Here is a 21,864-nt window from a genome sequence, read left to right as displayed (position 1 = left end):
TGAAAGCCACAACTGTATTAGCCATGGCCTATCCAAGATGGTGGCGGGTACTTTTACCGCCAGAACTGAGCGTTCTGCTCACTGCCTTGGTCTATGCTGCCATCCAGCAGCATGTTGCTGGCTTGGAGATGTGGTCACTGACATTGCCAGCTCTCTTACACACCATTCAGTTGTTAGCAGAGCTCTTTAAAAGCCTTGTGGGTTTTGTTTTTTTTTTTTTTTTTTTTTTTTTCCGCTTATGCTGAGTCAGGAACCTCCCTTAAAGGAGCCGCACAAATCTCTGCTTGTCTCTAGCAAAACAGAGCCCAACCAAAAAAAATGCTGCTACCAAGAAGTCTTGCATGTCTTTGTTCTTTTGTTCCTAAAACCCTTTATTAAGCTTTTGTTAAGTTTTAAGTGAAAGTTCTTTGGTCCACGTTGGACAACATTTTGTTAAGAATTGCTTTTTCTGGCCATCTGGTCCCACCGCCATGCCAGCCCCAAATAACACACAGAGACACTGTATTAGATATAATTCTGTTGGCCTGTTACTAGTGTTTCTTATTGGCTAGCTCTGTCTTAAATATTAACCCATTTCTATTAATCTAAGTATTTCCACGTGGTCTTATCTTACCAGAGAGAGGGCTCGGACCTCTGTTCTCTCAAGTCCCTACATGTTGACTCCTCCCTACTATTCCTGCAATCCTCCTTGTCTCCTAGTCCCGTCTATCTTGCTTTCCTATTGGCCAACAGTGCTTTATTCATTAACCAATATGAGAAACATATTTACAGAATGACATCTCCCATCACATGGGTCAAAACATGAGTGTGTGGTTGGGGGGGGGTCTTTTGTTTTTATTTTGATTTTACTTCAAGTTGCCTAAGCCTCATTCTGCTGTTTGCAGATATTGTTTGACTAGGCCCTGTCCACATCTGGAAGTAGGTTAATTGAGTGCCCTCAAACTTTCTGGTCTCAGGATTCTGTACTTCTAAGATTATTGACCATTCCTCCCCCAAAATTTTGCCCCTGTGTGTTGTGTTTATCCATATTTGCTCTATTATCAGTTAAAACTTAGAACCTTGCATAAGGTTTTTACATAGTTTGAACAGAAGCACACACATACTCTGAACCATGGAAGTGAGGCACATAATGGCATGGGAAATACCAATATGCTCTTATAGGAGAAACAAAAAGTAGGATTCTAGTCTGGAGGACAGTTACTTTGCTCCCTCAAGCTAAAATTCTGAGTGCTATTTGAGCAACACCCAAAGTACTTTGGATGTCTTGCTTATAAGAAGAGCGTGTTCTTGGACTCATCGACATATTTGGGTAAGATGCTAGAGGCACCTGCTTGTAATCTGTATCAAGAAATAGTACGGAGGACTGGTGACTTTCTTGCCTGCTGTGATGCTCCAGGCTCGGGTACCAGAATCTTGGGTAGGGGAGACAAGGGAACAAAGAAAGGACAGACATAATTACAGTCAAGCTGGGATCTGTTGGAATTCTAAGGCAAAAAAATCTCAGAACCTCAGTGCATTTATTAGATACAATACAAAGGGAGGGAGGGCCCAGCTAATCTGAGATGCCTCTGTAGGGTAGCAGCATCAGGCTGTAGGCCTCTGGGAAGAGGATGCTAGTCCTTTGTACACACTGATCAGTTATTCATAAATACTCCTTTTCAAGGAAAGCTTTGCCATTTCTCTCGATCCTGGGCCATATGGGCAATGGCTTTGCCGATTTCTCATGGATCACTCGGCCTTAGAGTCTTTGGCAAGCTTTGCTCATATTAAAATACACATTTACTTGGGATGTCACTCATTCAGACCTTCCTCTGGTTCCTACACTATTCCAAAAAGCCTTGGGCCATCTCTGGTGCCAAAACAGAGGGAGATGGCTAGCCCATCCATGCATCCTGACTGTACTTTCACTGCTAACACTGTCTTGTGGACAATCAGCAATGACTTCCCAAAGGACCGGACAGCGACTGAACACCATCATACATAGCCACGTGTACTGTATATGTTCCAATGCTGAGCTCCTGGATCCCTTGTGGAACACACGTGCCTACCAGGTCTAGTGCCCCACAGGCTTGAGGGGGCAGCTAAGGACAATGTTCCCTGCCCAGACCATTGTGATCTTGATGCTTAGTTCCTTGGCCATAGTCAGACTGTGACAAAGTTCTTGGTGTTTTGTGTTGATGGGAGGTCCCAGCATCCACCTGTTCTGGAGTCAGTATTCTGTCACACTGTGGGTACCTTCCTGCTGCTACCACCACATACTCTACCCCAGGGGTGACAAGTGACCATGTTGCCTGTTTCTTTCAGAATGCATGAGGAAATATGGCAAGCCTGAAGACAAAAACCCAAAGTTTGCACCTTGCGTTCAGAGTAAGTGCCCCATCTTGTGTCACTCGAAGCACATACTGGGTAGCCGTGGCTTGGCTATGGTTGGAATAAGTATCCCATCAGCATGACAAGTTGTCAGGTCCTCCAGGAGTCTACTCCTTGCGCACTGAACTTTCTCCTAAAGAAAGTACATCTTGTTTATGTTTTTTAAGTGAACAATAAATGTACTTGTTGTAGGGGGTTGACTGTTTCATAGGGTGTGAAGTGTACCCCTACCTCTCATCACGCAGGCAAGACCATCTTCCAGCTCTCTGCTTGTACCTAGAAGTACAGACATGGCTTTTGCACACTTGTGTCACCCCCATCCCTAGTTACTCCCTTGTTTGGAGTCCCTTCCGGGGCAAAGGCATTCACATCTCCCATCAGATATCAGCTGCCTTGGCTCAGCTAGCCCAGGTAAGCTGATCAGGTTTGAGATTATTTTGTTAGTACAAAAACAGAACGATGTCTTCTGCGTCTGTCCATAGTTCTGGTTCCCAAGAAAGGGTCAGGGACAAACCTACATCCATATTTCCCTTTGAGAATGATGTCTGTAACTTAGGTGTTGCTTTCCCATTGGAAAAGCACTTGTTTTTGTCACCATTTTGTTGTTTTATTCTTTAAGTTAATTTTGTACCTCTCTCCTTAATTTAGTTCTTGATACTTGCTATATCAAGCATATTAATTTCTTTCCTTATACTCTCTAAGTGGGACATAATGATGGGTTAGTTCGTTGACCATGAACACTAGCCTTTGCTCCCAGTGCTCTGTGAAGTTATTCTATTGCTTTGGTTGGTGGCTGATATTATGGTTTCAGAGCCTCTTAAGATGTTTTGAATTGCAATGACACCCTCTTGGTGGAACTTGAGATTCTACCATCCATGGTGGTAGGTGGCCTGGACGATGGGGATAAGATTTGTACCCACCCCCCCGGAGCCTGTCCCAGAGCCGATTAGATGATAAACCTCCGGTGCCTTCTGATGCCAAATATGTTAAAACCATTTGCCAGATGGGTTGACTGCTCACGGCAGAGGCTTTGCCAAAGTCCCTAACACATAGCTGCATCCTGCCTGGTGCTGTTCATCACATATCCCATGATCATGCGCCTGAGCTGTCATTCTGTCCCCTCATGGTGGCTGTACAAAAGTGCCCTTGCGACCCACATATCCTTCTACTGAACCATGGAAAGACAGCTACAAGCCAAGACCACCAACTAGGCAGGCTGTTGCCCTTTGCCTCGATGCCCATGATATCTTGAATACTGCAAAAGTCTTGCAGGCCACATTCTGGCATTTCCTAGAGAGCTTAGACATCACCTTAGAAAAGCCTTTGCCCCAACAGGCCTTCTGGGAGCCCAACAGCTCACCTTATGGGGGCTGATCATGCTGTCAACAGCAACTAGAGTGACAAGAGAGAAGTCATAGACTAGGCATGGGGCTGTGCTCTCTTGATGCCAAGAAAAGCTTTCATGTCCATTTCTCTCCTTTCTTATAAACCATTCCAGCCTCTCTGCCATGTCCAGTGGGACCCTCTGACAGACATGCTGCCAAGAAGATGGCTCCCCACACCGTACAGCAGGCAGGGTAGATGAGTCAGGTCATCAGGGTTTTCCAGGGGTCAGGGGTTCTTTACGGGCTCAGAACAAAGGGTCTAGATTGGACAGGGCTGCTGCCCAGGTCCTAACTTGCCACCTGGAAAGCCAGCTCACACTTTACACTCCACCTACAGCCACACAAAAAGCCACGATAGAGTGTTAAGAATAACAGCCAATCTCTGTGAGTTCAAGGCCAGCATGGTCTACAGAGAGAGTTCCAGGAAAGCCATAACTATACAGAGAAACCTGTCTGGAAAAAGAAAAGGATAGAACCTACCTGGGGAACCTACCACAGTGCCTGTAAAACTGTCCATTCTTTTACCTTTTGGGAATGTGTCAGTCTCACAGCAGAAATCTCTGGGCACCTGCCAAGGGTCAAACATTGGACTTGGTAAATTTCCAACAGGAAGAAAAACGATGGGTAGTAGGTGGTATTCCTCTTGAGACAGAGGGACAAGGGTTGTGGTGTTGGCTCTGTGTTTGGGGACCCTTTAAAAATAACATTACTGCACCATCCCTGGGCCCAAGGACAGATTTTGCAAGGGTGACTGTGGCATTCTTGGCCAAGTTAACCAGCCCTCGTGCCAAATTTGCTAGTGTATACTTTAGAAATAAAATTAACCCTCCAACCGGACACATGAGTGTACTGGACACTGTATTCTGGCTTCAGGCAGTCTCCCATGAGTCCACAGCACTTGTAGAACAATGAGAACCCCTAATCCTGACTCCTTATTTACGGGCTGCTCTGACTTCCCCCAGCCCCTACATGCTTAAGAAAAAAGGGCATTTTATAATGATCTGCCAGAAACTACTCTGCAACAGTGTCAAAAATACTTGAAGACTCACAGGCTTGCCGTTGGCTGTAGTTTGTGCAAACCCAGCAGGCTTTGGATGTAAATGTGGAAAGACCACGGTGGGGGGGGGGGGGAAGCAAGCAAGTTAGATTGAAGAGCTTCCCTGAGAAGCCTAGACTTGTTTCCCAGGCCTGCTGTGGGCTCGGCACCTAGCCCAGCCTGGCCCTGTGCAAGTAGGAGCAGCCAGCAGTGAGGCTGACCTGAAAGCCCTAGATGAGCAAAGGAATGCATCTGGGAAATCCAGAGGTTGTGCTGCCTCGCCGATGCCAGGTCCTCCCCCATCCCTGCCAGGCAGCGAGAACCCTCTTTGTCTGGAGTTCAGGTGTGGGAAGCAAGAAGCCTGTGGGGAGAGCCTCAAGATGTGGGTTACCTGGAAGACTTGACATCCTGCCAGGATGGCCTCCAGGAGACGTTGGCCAGTGCTCCCAATGTTCTTCTGGCTTGGCCTGAAGCTGTTCCTGTAAATCAAAAAAGAACAAATGCTGGGTTCAGACCTATGTTGGCAGTGAGAGTGATAGAAATGCCCAAGAGTCAAAGTCCGAGATGTGAATTGTCATGAGACTCAAAATGGCTGTTCACCAACAAGAGAGAGAGAGACAGAGAGAGAGAGAGGCACAGACATACGCACAGAGAGCACATGCACAGACGCACGTACAGACAGATGCACTTACAGACGCACAGAGAGCACACGCACAGATGCACGTACAGACAGACGCACTTACAGACACACACGCACAGACAGACGCACTTACAGAGAGCACACGCACAGGGAGGGAGGGAGGAGGAGGATGACTGAATACATATCTCATAGCTGCTTCCTCAAAGAGAGTCAGCCCAGCCTTCCTCCTGGTCCTCAGACCTTCCATTGGAACCCAGGAGTACAGCATCACCTGCTGGTGTGAGGCATGGGCTGGTGTTGAGGGACACAAGTGTGGTTGTGCTTTAAGAGTGAGTGCTGGACCACACCCGACCCCTGTCCACCAGTACAGATCTGAGATTTGGGTGGCCAGATGACAGTGACCACACTCAAGGACAGGAGGGAAATGGGTGGGTTAGCCTCATCCAATCAGAGCCCGGCTATGCTGTCTGCACTGCTCTCCATTTCATACCTTCTAACAGCGAAAATCCTGAGCCAGTCTTTACTCAGACCCTGGCGGGGAAGACTTACACCGAGGAGGAGAAAGCAGAGGAGCATCAAGATGTTTAGTGGAGGCGGCAAAATGCCTCGGCGATGGGATGCCAGTCCAAGTGGGACACCAGCCTGCATACTGTCTAAGCAGGTGGAGACTGGCCAGAGCTAGGAAGTGACACCCTCATGCGTCTCTAGAACCTCTAGGATAGCAGTTTCCAACTTTTGGGTTGCAACCCCTTTGGGGGTCAAAAGACCCTTCCACAGTGGTCACCTAAGACCACTAGGAAACCAGACATTTATATTAGGATTCATAATATTAGCAAAATTACAGTAAACAAAGTAACAACAAAATTAATTTTATGGTTAGTGTTTGCCACAACATGAGAAACTGTATTAAAGGGTCGCAGCATTAGGAAGGTTGAGAACTGCTGCTCTAGAACTATCTATCTCTTGGTAGTTAGGAGCCACCCCACCCCTTACCCCATCCTGGCAGACTATGGATCCTTCAGATGGGGCAAGACAAAGGACACGGGCCTCCTATGCTCTGGGTCATGGCCACATCTGTTCAACCTCTGAAAGGATTCTTTGAGAATGGGATATAATACTGGTTTTCTGTGACTTCCCTAACCTTGAGTTTTCCTGCCCTCACCCAAGGCATAGTTGAGGCTGTGCCCCTAAGGTACTCCATAGAGAGAAGTTAACATTGTGACACCTATAAGCCAATGGCTCAGTCACCCATGTCCTGGTCTGACTTGATACCTTGGTGCTGGGCTCCTGCATGTTTGTTGGCGGGGCTGATGTCTGAAAAGAGCCCATGCAGTGGGCTCCACCAATTCTGTCCTGTGGAGAGAATGTACCCAAGCCCTTCTAGGGGATCTAGAAGACCCATTCCCTGGGGGCCTGAGCCACAAGTTGCTCTTTGCCTGGCCCAGTGACTGTCACACCCTCCCAGTAGACATGGGTGGAGTGGCTGGAACTGATCCCAGTGCCTTAAAAGTTCCTCACATTTGTTCCTGTCCCAAGGTGGGGATCTCCATCACAGCTTAGCCTTCTTTGGAGCCCCCAGGAACTCCACCGCGCCTCCACTGGTAGCCCTGACAGAGAAACCCTGACTGACTTTCTGCTTTGTATCCCCAACTCAGACTTGCCTGACCAGTGCACCCCAAACCCTTGTGATAAGAAGGGCACTCAACTCTGTCAAGACCTCATGGGCAACTTCTTCTGCTTGTGCAAAGCGGGCTGGGAAGGCCGGCTCTGTGACAAAGGTGAGAGCCCACAGCCTCGCCCTCTCTGTGCCCCACCCACTCCTTACCCTACCCACGGCTGGAAGCTCAGCAGTACCTGTAGTCTGTCCTGGGAAAAGGCCCTGGTGGACACCCTCTTGGGAACTCTGCAGGCGCAGGGTGGAATGCAGCAGTCCTGAGTGTCACCAGAGTTGCAGGCTCCTAGAGACTTAAAGCAGCCAGAGAGCTGTTTTAGGACCAGGATTGAAAAGAAGGAAATGCCACATAGGTCTTAGCGCCCCAGCTAAGGGACCCTATCTTGATTTACTTAGGTGTAGGTGTGAGGCTTTAGGTAAAGTTACAAACAGGATAGCAGAACCTGCTCAGCCCTTTGCCCAGGGAAGCCTAGCTACATCCACAGGTCATCTGGATGGTTCTATTCAGGGTGGCAGACTAGGCTGTGTATCGGTCTTGTGACTGCTAAGCAGTGATTGGTGGGTCTGTTTCATCCTCCACCCTGTCCCTGGTCACCTAGAGACCTTCAGAACTGAGTCTGTGGCTATCCCCATCAACAGCAGTTCACATCTCTCTGGCTCTCACCCTGTCTACCTTATCTCCATGAGGCCATCAGGGAAGTGTCCAGGTAGGAGCCTCTCCCTCTTTCTTCACGTCCAGATGTCAATGAGTGTGGCCAGAAGAATGGAGGCTGTAGCCAGGTCTGCCACAATAAGCCAGGAAGCTTCCAATGTGCCTGCCACGGTGGCTTCTCACTTGCCTCGGATGGCAGGAACTGCCAAGGTGAGTCCCCGGCAGAGCCATTGTGCCTCCCCTGCCTCCCTATCCTGGGGAGGGAGTAAGCATCCTTTGAAGATGGTCCAGTCCAGACTTGTGTCCACGAGTCCCCATGAGAGCAAGGACAAGGGCTGGAGATGCCAACTCACTCTGGTGTTTTCAGGTCCCTTCCAGCCCATGGAGCCTGCAGGACAGCCTGTGTGGCCACCAGGCCTAGATCTCTGCCACTGACTGCAGGGAACTTGGCAAGGTGGCAGGCCCCAGGAACCCTGTGCACCTGCCATACCTTCCAGACCCTCCCAGCACAGACTGCCTCTTCCCTGCCCCCAGGAACACAGAAGCAGATGGGCCCTCCTCATTGTGTGGTCCCATTTCCAATCAGCCCAGAGCAGAAAGCCTGAGGACACCCCAGAAATCACCCCAAAAGTGCATGGTCCACCTCATCCCCCCGTGCTGCTCTAGGCCATAGAGGAATGACACTTGACCTTGCTCCAACACAGATGTGCCCAGAGTGTCCCCGAGTAAATGAGCCTCACTAGGATTGGGCCCCAGCAGCCTATGTGGATGGTCTAGATGGCCCCAGGAGGTGGGGTCAACTCACAATCTGGGCACAAGCCTGATGAAACAAATGACCATTTCCCTCACCCATTTTGGGGGTAAAAAGTTTTTATTTTCATCCAGCTTAGAGCTCACCTCCGACAATCCCCAAGAATTTTCTTAGACGGTGTGATTGTATGGGAACACTCAGCCACTGTGCCCTCTACCTATGTGAAATGTATAGGAAATACATTTGGGAATGTATTCCCCTCCTATGTCCTTATTCCAGAAACAGAGGCTTTCTCATGTGACTCTTGTCCCTTGGTCTTGACCAAGGGACACAGCCCCCACACTTTGTAGCAGGTAGAGGAGACCTACCTTGCTTTGTGGACCCTGAGCAATGAAGTCTACTGTGTACCCAGTGTGGGGTGAGCGCCATGTGGTCGCTGGGCCACCATCCCTAGACACCCACGGCGAAGGCATTGTGCCTGCCTCCTCCTGTCTCGGGGCTGTTCTCGCCCTCTATCCCCAGTGGCCGCTGCAGCTGTCCCAGACCGACCTGTACAGCCTTGGCCTGGATGGCTTTGCTTGCAGATATAGATGAGTGCACAGACCCGAACACCTGTGGGGATGCACGCTGCAAGAACTTGCCGGGCTCTTACTCCTGCCTCTGCGACAAGGGATACACATACAGCTCCCAGGAGAAGGCCTGCCAAGGTACATATGCTCCAGCTATCCAGATTGCTTCCTTCTTTGACCCTTAGCCTAGGACACACGTTAGTCACTGCCTGAATGTGGCTGTGTTGCTCTATTGCTGGCAACCAGTGCTCCAAGCGTTCCAGGAAGTCATTGTACACACCATGTGAGGGTTGGGGAAATGCCAGGACCTCCTGGGAGTCTCTGTACCTTCGTTGAAGATGACCCCTAAGGTCAGCTCTCTGTCTCTTCCCCTTTGCCTGTCCCCATTGTATTCCTACATATGTGTCACACACAAGGCTCTTACATGGGAATGTGTTCCAGTGTGTACTCAAGTGAGCACACTCTTGCATGTTTATCCTTGTAAAGCCTTCAGGGGAGTATGTGAAGACCCTGAATTCCTTGGTAGACTTGGGCTTCTTCCCAGCCCTCTGTATGTCTGCAGTATATGAGAGAATGACTGGCTCATTCTCTCAAGTTGGAGGCTCATCATGTCCTGAGGGCAGAAACTGCCTCCTCCTATAGTCACACCTTTCTGGGAGCTGCAAAAAGCCTCTTGAGAGACAGCTGTGGGATCCCTGGAGAAGAACTGAGCCCCCAGGGAAGGGAGCTTGGAGCTAAGGGTCCTTCCCTGCACCATTCTCCAGAACCTACACAGACACTCTTGGTCCCTCCATCCTGGGCCAGTCATACAGTCAGTCAGTCTGAGCATGGTCCTTGGACATCTTCAGCTCTTCCTTTCTCTCTGAGATAGCAGGCCTCTAAGATAGCAAGCTAAACAGGGATGTCTACAGCGTGTCTCTGGGAAGAGTAAGTGGGTTGCTCAGTGTTGGAGTTTTCCCCATGCCTACCATGAGTCCCTTTGCCGGCAGATGTGGACGAGTGCCAGCAGGAACGCTGTGAGCAAACCTGTGTCAACTCCCCAGGCAGCTATACATGCCACTGTGATGGACGTGGGGGCCTAAAGCTATCCCCAGACATGGATACTTGTGAGGTAGGTGACCCTAGTGCCCACTAGATGGCCTTGTAGAACCCCAGTGCTGGGCTTGGTATACGACCCTTAGCTAGTAACAAGTTGTAGAAGAAAAGTTTCTGGAGACGGTTGACTGAAAACTCCTAGCTCTCAGTGCCACACAGCTAGCCAAACTCTGGTTGTGTTGATGAAATCTCCATAGCAACACCACACTGGCGTAGCCATGAAGGCTGATGGTGCAGACCCAAGGTGTGATGTGTTCACACCAGGATATGCATACATACACACACACACACACACACACACACACACACACACACACACACACACACACACACCATTCACCAGGGCTCTGTATCAAGTTAAATAAACTGCAGGGGAGTTGTGCATTGATGGCATTTTCTGGAAAACAACAGCAAGTGACCACATACCATGATGACTTGGCAAGTCACAGACCTAGGAAGTGAGAGAAGCATTTTTTCGATTATCAGCCTGAAGCCCAAGTTGTCTAGGTACTATGTGGGGCTCCCATTGCATGACATATTGCCTTCCTGAGGGGATAGGGCATCTGCACTTGTGTGGTTTCTTCCTCAAGTTCCCTGCTGGCCTGTGTGACAGTGCAGGATCCTCCTGTCTCACCCCCCTGGAGGCCAGTTCAACCTGCTTTAATTCCATCTTCTCTGTGGTCAGTGGGAAGATACACCATACATCAGGGAAGTTTCTTGACCCATAGTCTTCAAGGCTTTCATGTTTTGTTATTTTGATCTTTGAGTTCCTGTTCTTCTGTGAGTTTGAAGCATTTCACAATTTAAACACCACTTGCAAATAAGAACAGGTGAGAAAGAAGCAGGTGATAGACGAATTCACAACCCCGGGCCTTTGCCTGAGGGCACCGACATAGGATGAGTCATTTGGACTCTGGGATTTCCAGGGATAGGCTAGTCTTGGGATCTCTCAAATGTGACCAGGACCTCAAAGTTCTTTAAAAGGCATCCACAAGACATCCCCCACCCCCAACACCTTCCTATCTCATGGCAGGACATCTTACCATGTGTGCCCTTCACCATGGCCAAGAGCGTGAAGTCCTTGTACCTGGGGCGCATGTTCAGTGGCACCCCAGTGATCAGACTACGCTTCAAGAGACTTCAACCCACCAGGTGAGAGCCAGACACACAGGACAGCAAAACCCAGAAGAGAAGGCTGGTCTAGGGCTCCTAATTTCCAGGAGCCCAAAGCCACTCAAGATCTCTGAGTGAACCAGCTCCCCATGTCCTGGAAAGTGTCAGAGCGGTCAAGGCCCTGGGACTAGCCAGCCCTCTACCACCTGTCTTCTGTGCGCCATGTTGTTTCTTGGGTCTATTTACAGGCTGCTGGCTGAGTTTGACTTCCGAACTTTTGACCCTGAAGGAGTCCTCTTCTTTGCTGGAGGCCGTTCAGATAGCACCTGGATTGTCCTGGGCCTAAGGGCTGGGCGGCTTGAGTTGCAGCTGAGGTACAATGGTGTTGGGCGTATCACCAGCAGTGGACCAATCATCAACCATGGCATGTGGCAGACAGTAAGTGGAAAGCCAAGGCTATCCCTAGCATTTGGTGTTGGATGTGGCCCGTGGGTAGGAAGGCTGTTCTAGTTAGCCCAGAACTGTTGCTTCATTGACTGGGTATGGCTTTATTCAGAAAGGACTTCCTGTGATAACTGCCCAAACATTGTAAGGCACCAGTAAAAATCACCCATGAACATAAGCCACTGAGACCAGAGTTCCCTGCTCCTCTGCCCCCAGCTCTGAATGATTTCCCCACTAGAGTTGGGGGGTGACGGACAATGACCTCCTACTTGGGAACCACATCTTATATCCTAGGCAGTAAAACAGGCTTGGGAATTAATGTTTGGAAGAAAAACAGAAAGACATGGGTTTTTCCCTTAGCCGTGAAGACAAAATGAAAAATCCATGTTCCTCTTTGCAGATAAGTGTGGCCCCTGTCATTTCTCCAGCTACCAAGTACTGTCTGTTCCTCTTCCTGCCTTTGAGGGGTCAGGGTCTCTGTAGCAGAACAGGGGAGGGTCCATAAGGAAAGGAGGAGCCCAGGGAGAGGGTTCCCTCTACAGGGACAAGCCTGGACTAGGACCCAGGCAGGACTGTTGGCTGGGAAAAGTCGCTTAGACATGGTGCTATCTAGGTGGCAACTCATACACAGAATTCATGGGTCAGTGACAGAGCATCCTAGGAAGCCAAATTATGCCCCTTTCAGGGTTCCCTGCCCAGTCATTCATAACTCAGCTCTTCTAGCAGATGCAGGAGGACATTAAGTATTCCTCCACCTCAGCTAAAAAGGATCCCAATGTTCTGGAAGACAGGAACCATGCCATGTTTGGTGTACATTCCCACACAGGCTTCAAGGCTCTACGTATGAAGTTTCTGAGAAATTTGCTTGATCATTCAACCTCACTTCATCCTAGACACTGTTAGGAGTTAAGAAATAATTTGAAATATGTATGTTCTTCCAACTACAGCACTAGCATGGGGAGAGCCATGATATAGACAACTTGCTAACTGATGGGATACTTCTGGGCCAAGGATAAGCAAAGGAAGCAGGCATTAGGACCTGGAGCACCTTGTAAATAGTAGAGAGGTTTGGTAGGCCACAGTGGTGGGGCTGTTGTAGGGTCTTTTTTAGGCTGCAGAGGCAGGAGGTTGAGTAGACACACCAATGGGAGGCCCAGAGTGAACTGGCGTTCAGGCTTAGTCTTCACTGAGGAAATGTCAGGATTTCTTCTGTCAAAACCTGGAAGCCGGTAAAGGCATGTGCAGGGAGGTAGTAATGGCTTATCTCTCACCATAACTGTCCCATTCCCCTTGGACCATTATGGGCAACTAGCCACAGTTAGGTGTGCTGGCCAGCTGGCTGCCAGCAGGCCAGGTGAGCAGACAACCTGGGCTCTGTCCTGTGTGTCAGACCACCTGATGCTTTGATAGTTCATCGCTTAATCCATTCTCATAGAGAACACACATTAACTAAAATGCATTTTTGCATGCCCAGCACAGCGTCTGCCACTGTGGTCACCTTGGGCATAGTCAAAAGTGCATCACCCACCCACTTCAGGGATGCAAGTCTCCCAGAGTGGGGTTCTTCTAGGAGAGGTTACTTCCTGGACGTGAGTCAGCTATGGTACTGGTGCACAGAAACTCAACATCTTCGTGACACTGTGTGAGGGGCATCCAGGAGCTGTATGTTCTGGTCCTCTGGGGCTTAGACAGAAGCCCCATTGCAATGTGTGGTAAAAACAGCCCAGGGCTTACAGCACTGATGTAAGCTATGGCTTATGTCCAGCCTGTGCTGATAACCCTCCTGCCCACAGCAATTGTACTTGCTGGGGTCAGAACTGAGAGACTGACCTTGTTTAACCACGGGACTTTAGCTTCGTAACAAATCTTGGCACCCTTCACAATATGGCCTGTGAGGGTCACAGCACCCTTCACAATATAGTCTGGTACAGGACATGAGGCCTGGGGTGCAGCTGTTGACTCTACAAACCTTTACTTGGCTGTTACCGAACACTATGTTTGTGTCACATGTGAGGAGAGTTCAAACATGGAGCTCATGTTAGACTTCAGTTTGGCTCTGACCCAGCATTTGGCTGGATTCATTTTCCACTTTGTGGTCTGGGAGTTCTTCACACAGACACACAGCCACGGAGGCAGCACTCCAAGCCAGCCCAGGGTCTGAGGCTTGAACATCTGAGAGCAAGCAAACAGAGTTTATTTCACTTTACCCGAGACAAGTTGAGTTGCAGTTAATGTGCTATGCTTGTCTCGGAGCAGGCACCATAGACTGCCAGGCTGCAGTTTCTTGTAAGGTTTGTGCCATATCAGACATGACTATCTGGTTCTTTTAAACCAGACTAAGCATCAATAGGAGCTTTCTATGACTATCTTCTAGACTAAATCCGGTGTTGTTTTGTTGATTTTAAACCCAAATGTGTGGGAAAGGCTAGCCCTTTTCACATGCTAGATCTTGTCTCCACTTGAACCCTGACCTGTGAGCTCACAAGGGGAGTCACAGTAGTGACTCTGAGCAAGGAAGGGTGTGTGAAAAATCACACAGGTGAGTGAGCATGGCTTCTAACAAGGTTTAGTTCCTCTTGGACACAAGTGATATGGGTGTGGCCTTGTGAAGTCAGGTTCTTTCTGGACCAGACACTTGGATGTTGTTTCCCCTGAAGTCTGGGGCCACTGGCCCAGGTGACATGGCCTTGGTCTCTTGGGTAAGACTCCTAAACACAGGTGACATGGCTTGCCCCCACTGAGGTCAAGTGTCTCTCGCCCAGGTGACATGGGTGTAGTCTCATGGGTTGGGCAAGTAACATGGCAAGTCTACCCTGAGGTGCGGTGTGGTGCACTTAACCCAGGTGATATGCTATGGGGCCTTCTAGAAATGACCATTAACTTGACCTCCCTGCCTGACCCCTTCAGATCTCTGTGGAGGAGCTGGAACGCAACCTTGTAATCAAGGTCAACAAAGATGCTGTGATGAAGATTGCAGTGGCTGGGGAGCTGTTCCAGCTGGAGAGAGGCCTGTATCACCTGAATCTGACTGTGGGTGGCATTCCCTTCAAGGAGAATGACCTCGTCCAACCTGTAAGTCCAGTACCGACCATGGAGGGAAATGCAGCAAGCTCAGGCTTGGCTGTGCCTAAAGGGGTTTACCCGAGTCTAACAATCTTGCCTGTGCCAGCAGCCAGTCATTGTCTGTCAATAACTGGTCACTTCTGCTCATGGTACCCCATCTAAGTTTTTATCTGACTTGAACAAAAACATCCGTTTTTGCAGTAAAGATTAAACACCTCCTTTTGGGTTGTTAGTCATACCCAGATTTCCTGTGGGGGAAGCTCCAAGTGGGAGGTGGCTTTTTCTTTTTGGTCACTTTTCAAAGTCCTGTTTTTTTCTGTCCTTCCCCACACCTGGCCTTGGTTCTGTTTCTACCCCAGTGGTCAGAACCCTCATTTTGGGGTGGCAGCATTCACTGAAGATGGAAAATCTGTGTGGTAGTTGGTTGATTTCAGTCACCACCGTTCAGTCTCACCAAGGGGGTGAGAGCATCAAATGCACCATTGCTGGTCTTCAACACACAAGATGAGGGTGACCTGGTTTGATTCTATAACAGCCTGCATGCACACAGTGAGAGTATGGTCAAGCAGGGACTGGCATCCCTGGCCTGTGCGTTGAGGTTGCAGGGACCTTGTCCCTCTGCCTACAATGGGGAGACTGGGCAGACAGAGCAGGTGGCTGCCTCACTGCTGCGGGTGTTCTCATCCTGCATGGATACAGGTGCCCTGAAATGCTTGAAAAGAGCTCTTTTTTGTGGGGAAAAATTCCTCCCTATATTGTTTTTATGTTATAGATTTAGATGCACATAGGCCAGAGAACCCTGCCAGCAGGTCCTGAAGCACCAGGCTCTCGACCTCTCCTGCTCTAGTCTACCATTAGGGTGTCCTGGCTCAGGAAGCCACCAGCAGTTATGTCTTTCCAGATCAACCCTCGCTTGGATGGGTGCATGAGGAGCTGGAACTGGCTGAATGGGGAAGATAGTGCCATCCAGGAAACAGTAAAGGCAAACACAAAGATGCAGTGCTTCTCTGTGACTGAGAGGGGCTCCTTCTTCCCTGGGAATGCATTTGCCTTCTACAGCCTCAACTACAGTAAGTGGGTTTGCCCTACCTGGGGAAGAGGAAATGATGGAGACATGGCCCAATGGTTAGAAAGCTGTAGGATGGACAGGCCTGGGGGAAGTGAGCTTCCTGAAAGAAAATCTGGAACATCAACACTGGACATGTCCAAATGCATGTGACAATTCTCAGAAGTGTGCCAGGCCTTTATTGGGCAATGACTTCATGAGGCTTAGTGATCAGAGAAGGTTTAGAGGTGTGAATGAAGCCAGTCTTTATCACCCTTGGAAGGGGACTGCAGCAGGGTCTCAGGCCCATCTGGAGAGAAAGCAGGAAGGGACCTGGCAAAAGTGTGTTCTGCTGTGCCTCTCGAGGCCATGGTAGGAGGAGGAAGCATGAGATCAGCATCTCCTTGCTGAGTGGGAGTGTTGGAACCATAGCCACCTCTGGCCTCTTGGGATGCACCAGCACACACAGGTTGGACACTTAGGTCTTAGGCTCCTTTAAAGCAGAACCCATCACTTCTTAAACTATAACAAAACTATTACAGTCATTGAACCCCAAGTTCTGAGAAAGAAACAATGCCTGTTAGTCACCATGCTAGAAAACTCTTCATCAAACACCTGCCAGGTAGAATACACTTTTCCACTTTTCCTCTTCTACCACGACAAAGTGTGTTTATTATTTTTTGAAAGCTATGTTCATATACTCAGCACACTACTGAGAATTAAGCCCTATAGATGTCAGCTAGGACAGGATAGGGGAGTTGATTTATTGATTGCAGGGAAGGGTGGAACAGGCCAGCTTCAGAGCCTGAGACACTATTAGAGCAAGGAAGTTGACCAAGTATATGCCAACTATAGAGTTCTTAGTGAGGGGTAGACCTAAATATCAAGACTGATGGTGTCTTCTGGCCTCCCAGTCAGCTAAGGACTCCTACATGGCGAGGAATACAAGCTGTTTGACCTGGGAGAACCAGAACCCACCTGTCTGCTTTAGTGCATAACCTTAGATACAGATGACATGAAATGCCACCCATGTGTGGGAATGAGTTCACGCCACGAGGCTCTGCAATGCCAAGCCATGCCACCCAGGGCACAGACACACATAGGGCTTGCTGGGAGAGGGCCTCGTAAGTTCATGCCCACTTGCATGCTTCGGAGTCTCCTGGAGCCGGCAGGAGGGAGGTTAGCACATTGCCTGGAGTTGTGGAGGTTATTTGTGGAGGCTGCAGAGGGAGAAGTGGGAGAGAGGCAGTGGATGGCCCTGGTGCTGGCCTGGTGGCTCCCTGTGTAGGTCTTTGTCACCTGGAGAGCAGCAGCAGCGCACTTTGAAGTGGGGAGCATCCATCCCCAATGGCCCAGTGTTGACATCCAATCCCCTCCTTTCTGCATGTTGTGTGTCGAGACGCTGGCAGATCTTAAAGGCGCAGCCTGTTGCACCCTTCCCCACTTGCCTTTTTACCAGGAGGTCCCCTCCCAGGCTGTGCTGTTTCTTGTGGCGCACCAGTCTGAGTCGCTACTCCCTCTTCTCACTCTCGCCTCTCTGCCACTTGCTGCCTTGTAATGTGCCGCTTTCATCGCAGCCCGAACATCACTGGATGTCGGCACGGAAACCACCTGGGAAGTAGAAGTTGTGGCTCGGATTCGCCCTGCCACTGACACAGGGGTGCTGCTAGCACTGGTGGGTGACAACCAAGTCGTCCCCCTCTCTGTGGCCCTGGTCGACTACCACTCGACAAAGAAGCTCAAGAAACAGGTAGAATTCAATGCAGCTTCAGAAGCAGCTAGAATATAGGGCCAGCTCTAACTAGGATACCCTGACCCTCCATCATTCCCGTTTAAGGCCCTGCCCACTCTCTGGGATATTGACTTGTTGAATCTTTCCCTGCCTGGGGTCTCCTTCCCAGGTCCGAGTGTACGCAGCTAGGCGGTGCCCTCTGGCTTTGGAGCCAAGGCTGTGATGCAGTCACAAAGGCACTGTGAAGTGAAACTACTACTGGCCATAGTGGCTGGTGGTGCAGCTAGAGTCTGAAACCTTCCTGCAAGCTCCTGCTGGACCATAGGTGCAGGGTGACTCACTATAAGCTCTGATAACTTATCAGATGCTTACTGTTGGTGATGCTAATGGAGCCCTGGATTCAGCTGCCCCTTCAGGCAGAACCCTCCTTCATTGAGGACTTTGCTGCCTCCCACTATTCTCCTATTGAACATGAGGCTTTTTCCCCTCTCATGTCCCAAAGAGGAATGTGGCTTAGAGAGGAGGCTTTTGTCCCCAACCTGCCCAGGCCCCTATACTAACTAGGAACAAGACTGGTTTCCATGATACATACCACCAAAGGGAGAAGACTTCATACTGCTGGTCATCTCAACCCACCCCTAGCCCAAGGCCCCTGCCAGCACATCCATTCACCCTGGAGGGGCTGGGCCCGCAACTACAGATGACACATCCTTTTGAGAAGCCAGCTCAGGCTGGGTGACTAAGTTCTCAGTTTCCCGGGAACTTGAAACCTTTTTAACATAGAGATATTTTGTCTGTGTGCTATGTGCCTGTAGATGCCCTGGAACAAAGAGTTAGAGGTGGTTGTGAGCTATGTGGATGCTGGCAAGAAAATCCAAGTCCTCTGTAATTGTAGCCAGTACTCTTAACCACTGAGCCATCCCCCTGCATCATCACCTCAGCCACTCCCTGCTTCATATGCAAAGAAATTGAGCCCCAGGGTAAGAAAGTGCCAGGGTTCCCAGACCTCCTCATATCCAAAGTTTCAGGGTTTCCATAAACCCTAAGAAGGGGCTAGCATTGAGGTGGCCAGTCGATGAAGACAGTACCTCCTATGCGTCTGTGTCCCCTGAGCTCTGTACTTGTGTCTCCTCCAGTTGGTGGTCCTGGCAGTTGAGGATGTTGCCCTGGCACTGATGGAAATCAAAGTGTGTGATAGCCAGGAACACATAGTCACTGTCTCCCTTCGGGACGGTGAGGCCACCCTGGAAGTGGATGGTACCAAAGGCCAGAGTGAAGTGAGTGCTACCCAGCTGCAGGAGAGACTGGACACACTTGAGAAACATCTGCAAGGCACTGTGCTCACCTTTGTTGGAGGCCTGCCAGGTAGGAGCCCCCTGACCTCGTCCTCTGAACCAGTGTGGCTGCCTTGCTTCACACATGGCCTGTGATAATGACTGAGATGGGGTTATAGGTATAGGAAATATAAATGCAGGCTGGCTTCTGTGCTGGGGTTGGAGTAAGAGGTCTTAGTAGTTCAGTCCCCTCTCTGAGTCACTCACTGGGAAGTATTGTCTGGGAGCTCAGGAGACCAAACACAGGGGAGGATTAGCAGGTGATGTAAGAGACAGCCACCTAATTACTACTGCCAAGACCTGCAGCCTGCGTAGCTGGCAATGTCTGCCAGTTCATCTATCAGGGGCAGCCAACTTTCAGAGGTCCTCAAGTGGACCACGGATATGGAGAGAGGCCCAAGTCCTCTAGTTAGCACAGGTCTTTACTTATAGCAAACAGGCTCTTTGGCACTTTTTTTTTAAACAATAAGGCTCCAAGCGAGATAACAGCCTAAGGGCCTGAAGCATGGGAACTCATGAGGTACAGTGATACTCCTTGATAGCCAAACTAGATAGATGCATGCATGCCTGGGAGGTTGAGGGGTGAAGATTCATTATGGCTGTGCAGATCTGTATCCCCATGGGATGGTATCATGAAGAAAAACGCACGCCCTGCACAGAGAATGAAGGCAGGCCTGGCCATAATATAGAGGGCAGTGAGTAGTACGCCCTAGATTTAGCTCTGTCTGCTCAGTGTTTGGTCTTCCACCACTCAGATGTTCCAGTGACTTCGGCACCTGTCACAGCATTCTTCCGTGGATGCATGACCCTGGAGGTAAACCGGAAGAGCCTGGACCTGGATGAGGCCTCATACAAGCACAGCGACATCACCTCACACTCCTGCCCACCTGTGGAGCACACCACTGTCTAGCTGCTCTGGCACCCAAAGGGAAGCAGAGGTATGGACACGGCACTGGCTCCTCTGGAGCAGGTCCTGCAACACTGGAGCAGGTGGGCTACCGCCCTTGCGGCTGCTTTTTCATTTCTTTGCCCTGTAACATGTCTGTACATAGGGGGACCGGTACCAGGTCAGTGGCTGCTCATAGATCCCCTTGGCCTGGTAGGAGCTGGCTGGCAAGGGTTGGGCTAGAGGACTGGCACTTTGCAGCTGAGTGGATTTGAAGAAAATAATTCTGTTATTTTTATTACCACGTGCTTCTGATTCAAATATGGAAAATAAAATATTTACAGAAACCTTTGTAACCCTGGGGTTGGTCACTGTCTGTCTTGGAGGTGTCTCAGAACTGAGTTTCCTTAAGGGCAAATGGGCTTTGAGAGCATCACGGCACAGGCTGGAGCCAGAGTTCACCAGCGCTGCAGAGCCTCAGTTTACCCTGCAAATGGAGACAGTCCTCCATGGCTCTGCCATCAGCACGCCCACCTGGCACCCACTATGTAGGAGTGGCACCTGTGCATATTCTCCCTTCTCTTCCTATACTGGCCCTTTGCTTCCCTTGGCTGCCCCTGTTCCATTTAAAAGGTCTGGTCCTTCTGTTTCAAGGCTACGAGCAGAGCTCAGGGAACTGTACCCTCCCCGGGCAGCAGGAGCCAAAGAGTGAGCTTGTTCAGTGCCTGAGCTGTCATTTCTTTAACCCCAGCATCCTGTAAGCTCTTGTGAAGACAGGACAAGAACAACACTGTTCAACACAGCTCCAAGAAGGTAGGAAGTACAGTCCTGCCCAGGATTCCCTACTGCCTCTGTTCTCAGGCAGCCTCAGAAGCCCACAGCTGTCTAGATGCCTGATCTGTTTTCAACCAGTGAGGCAGCATCCCTAGACCTTCGTTGGCTTCTCCTTGTTGGAGGCAACTCTGGAATGTTTTCATGGAATGTTCCCATGAATATCCTCCAACCAGCCCCAATTCTCTCCAGAAGGTCATGAAGCCAAGAACAGAATAGGACAAATGCTGGTTTGGAGCTAGACCACACAGACAAGTAGGGCAGTGGGGGCACATATTTGGCATTCCTTGCCTGCCTTGGGGAGGCAAAAACACTATGTGGGAAGAGTAGACACCTCTCTTCCCTGATGCTCAGCCTTGCCTGGCACCAAGCCTTAGACCATCGCCTGTCAAACAAAGCAATAATCATCTGCCAGCTTCCCACCATGGTATCCTCACTTCCCCGGGATCAGGTAACCAAACTACAAAGCAACCAGGGGAGCACCAGGGAGCCTGATTGATTGCAACGTCCCTTTCCTAGGGATGGTCTTTTACCATTTCTTTTGCATTTTCTTGAGGCTGTTTTCATGTTTTCATGAACCTAGGATCTTACTGTGCATGCAGGCCCCCTGTCAGTACCCTGTCCTCCCTCAGGTCCATCACACTCCTCCCACAACATAGTCTGATAAAGAAATTGTCTACAGATTTTTCCACATGTACCTAGGGCAAAGTCATTTTTTAGAAACCACCGCTTTAGAGCAGGGGACCATTTCACTGTATTTCTCATCACAAAGCCCACAGAGCATGCATTTAAACTTAAAGGAAGACTATGTGCTCTAACTGGAAGGTATTGGAGATGCCCAGGATCACAGGGTTCCTGTCCAGAACAGACAATGACTTCCTACAAACAGTGAGCATCCGAAAGAGAAGCAAGTAGGAGACCCAAGCAGGCCCAATAGAACATCCTCTGCTGCTTAAAAAGTGAATGTACACAGAAGCATGTCTATGGACCTGTGCCATCCATTACAAAGTTATTGATATTGCATCTTGAGAAGCAGAGCTATAATGTCTCTGTGATGCACAGAGGAGATGGTGCAAGTGGAACCCTGACTCAGCCAGACTGATCTGGTAAAGCAGAGGAGCTCAGTGTTTCTCACCAGAGGGGCGTGGCCTACTACACCCATCCCCACATACACCCATGTGAGCAATCAGCTGGTACCATACATAGACCCAGGGCAACCCATCTCTCATCAATCCAAAAAGCAGAT

The 21,864-nt window shown here is 49.7% G+C and overlaps 1 protein-coding gene across 1 annotated transcript in view; it reads left to right on the top strand.

Annotated features, from left to right (window-relative positions):
- Gas6 (growth arrest specific 6) overlaps positions 1-20,143 on the top strand; it is a 32,193-nt gene extending 12,050 nt beyond the window's left edge. Inside the window, exons 4-15 of the mRNA XM_051182020.1 lie at positions 2,305-2,367; positions 7,087-7,209; positions 7,843-7,965; positions 9,091-9,213; positions 10,065-10,186; positions 11,204-11,322; positions 11,532-11,721; positions 14,635-14,799; positions 15,692-15,860; positions 17,413-17,585; positions 18,704-18,932; positions 19,657-20,143. Coding sequence (XP_051037977.1) covers positions 2,305-2,367; positions 7,087-7,209; positions 7,843-7,965; positions 9,091-9,213; positions 10,065-10,186; positions 11,204-11,322; positions 11,532-11,721; positions 14,635-14,799; positions 15,692-15,860; positions 17,413-17,585; positions 18,704-18,932; positions 19,657-19,811 — 1,754 coding nt within the window. The 3' untranslated portion in view covers positions 19,812-20,143. The remainder of the gene's footprint in view (positions 1-2,304; positions 2,368-7,086; positions 7,210-7,842; positions 7,966-9,090; positions 9,214-10,064; positions 10,187-11,203; positions 11,323-11,531; positions 11,722-14,634; positions 14,800-15,691; positions 15,861-17,412; positions 17,586-18,703; positions 18,933-19,656) is intronic.
- The last annotated feature ends 1,721 nt before the right edge of the window (positions 20,144-21,864 follow it).

The sequence above is a fragment of the Phodopus roborovskii genome, unplaced genomic scaffold, assembly GCF_943737965.1.
Source record: "Phodopus roborovskii unplaced genomic scaffold, PHOROB, whole genome shotgun sequence".
Classification (NCBI taxonomy): domain Eukaryota; kingdom Metazoa; phylum Chordata; class Mammalia; order Rodentia; family Cricetidae; genus Phodopus; species Phodopus roborovskii.
The sequence above is the reverse complement of the archived record's forward strand: the minus strand, read 5'-3'. Positions and strand labels throughout refer to the sequence as shown.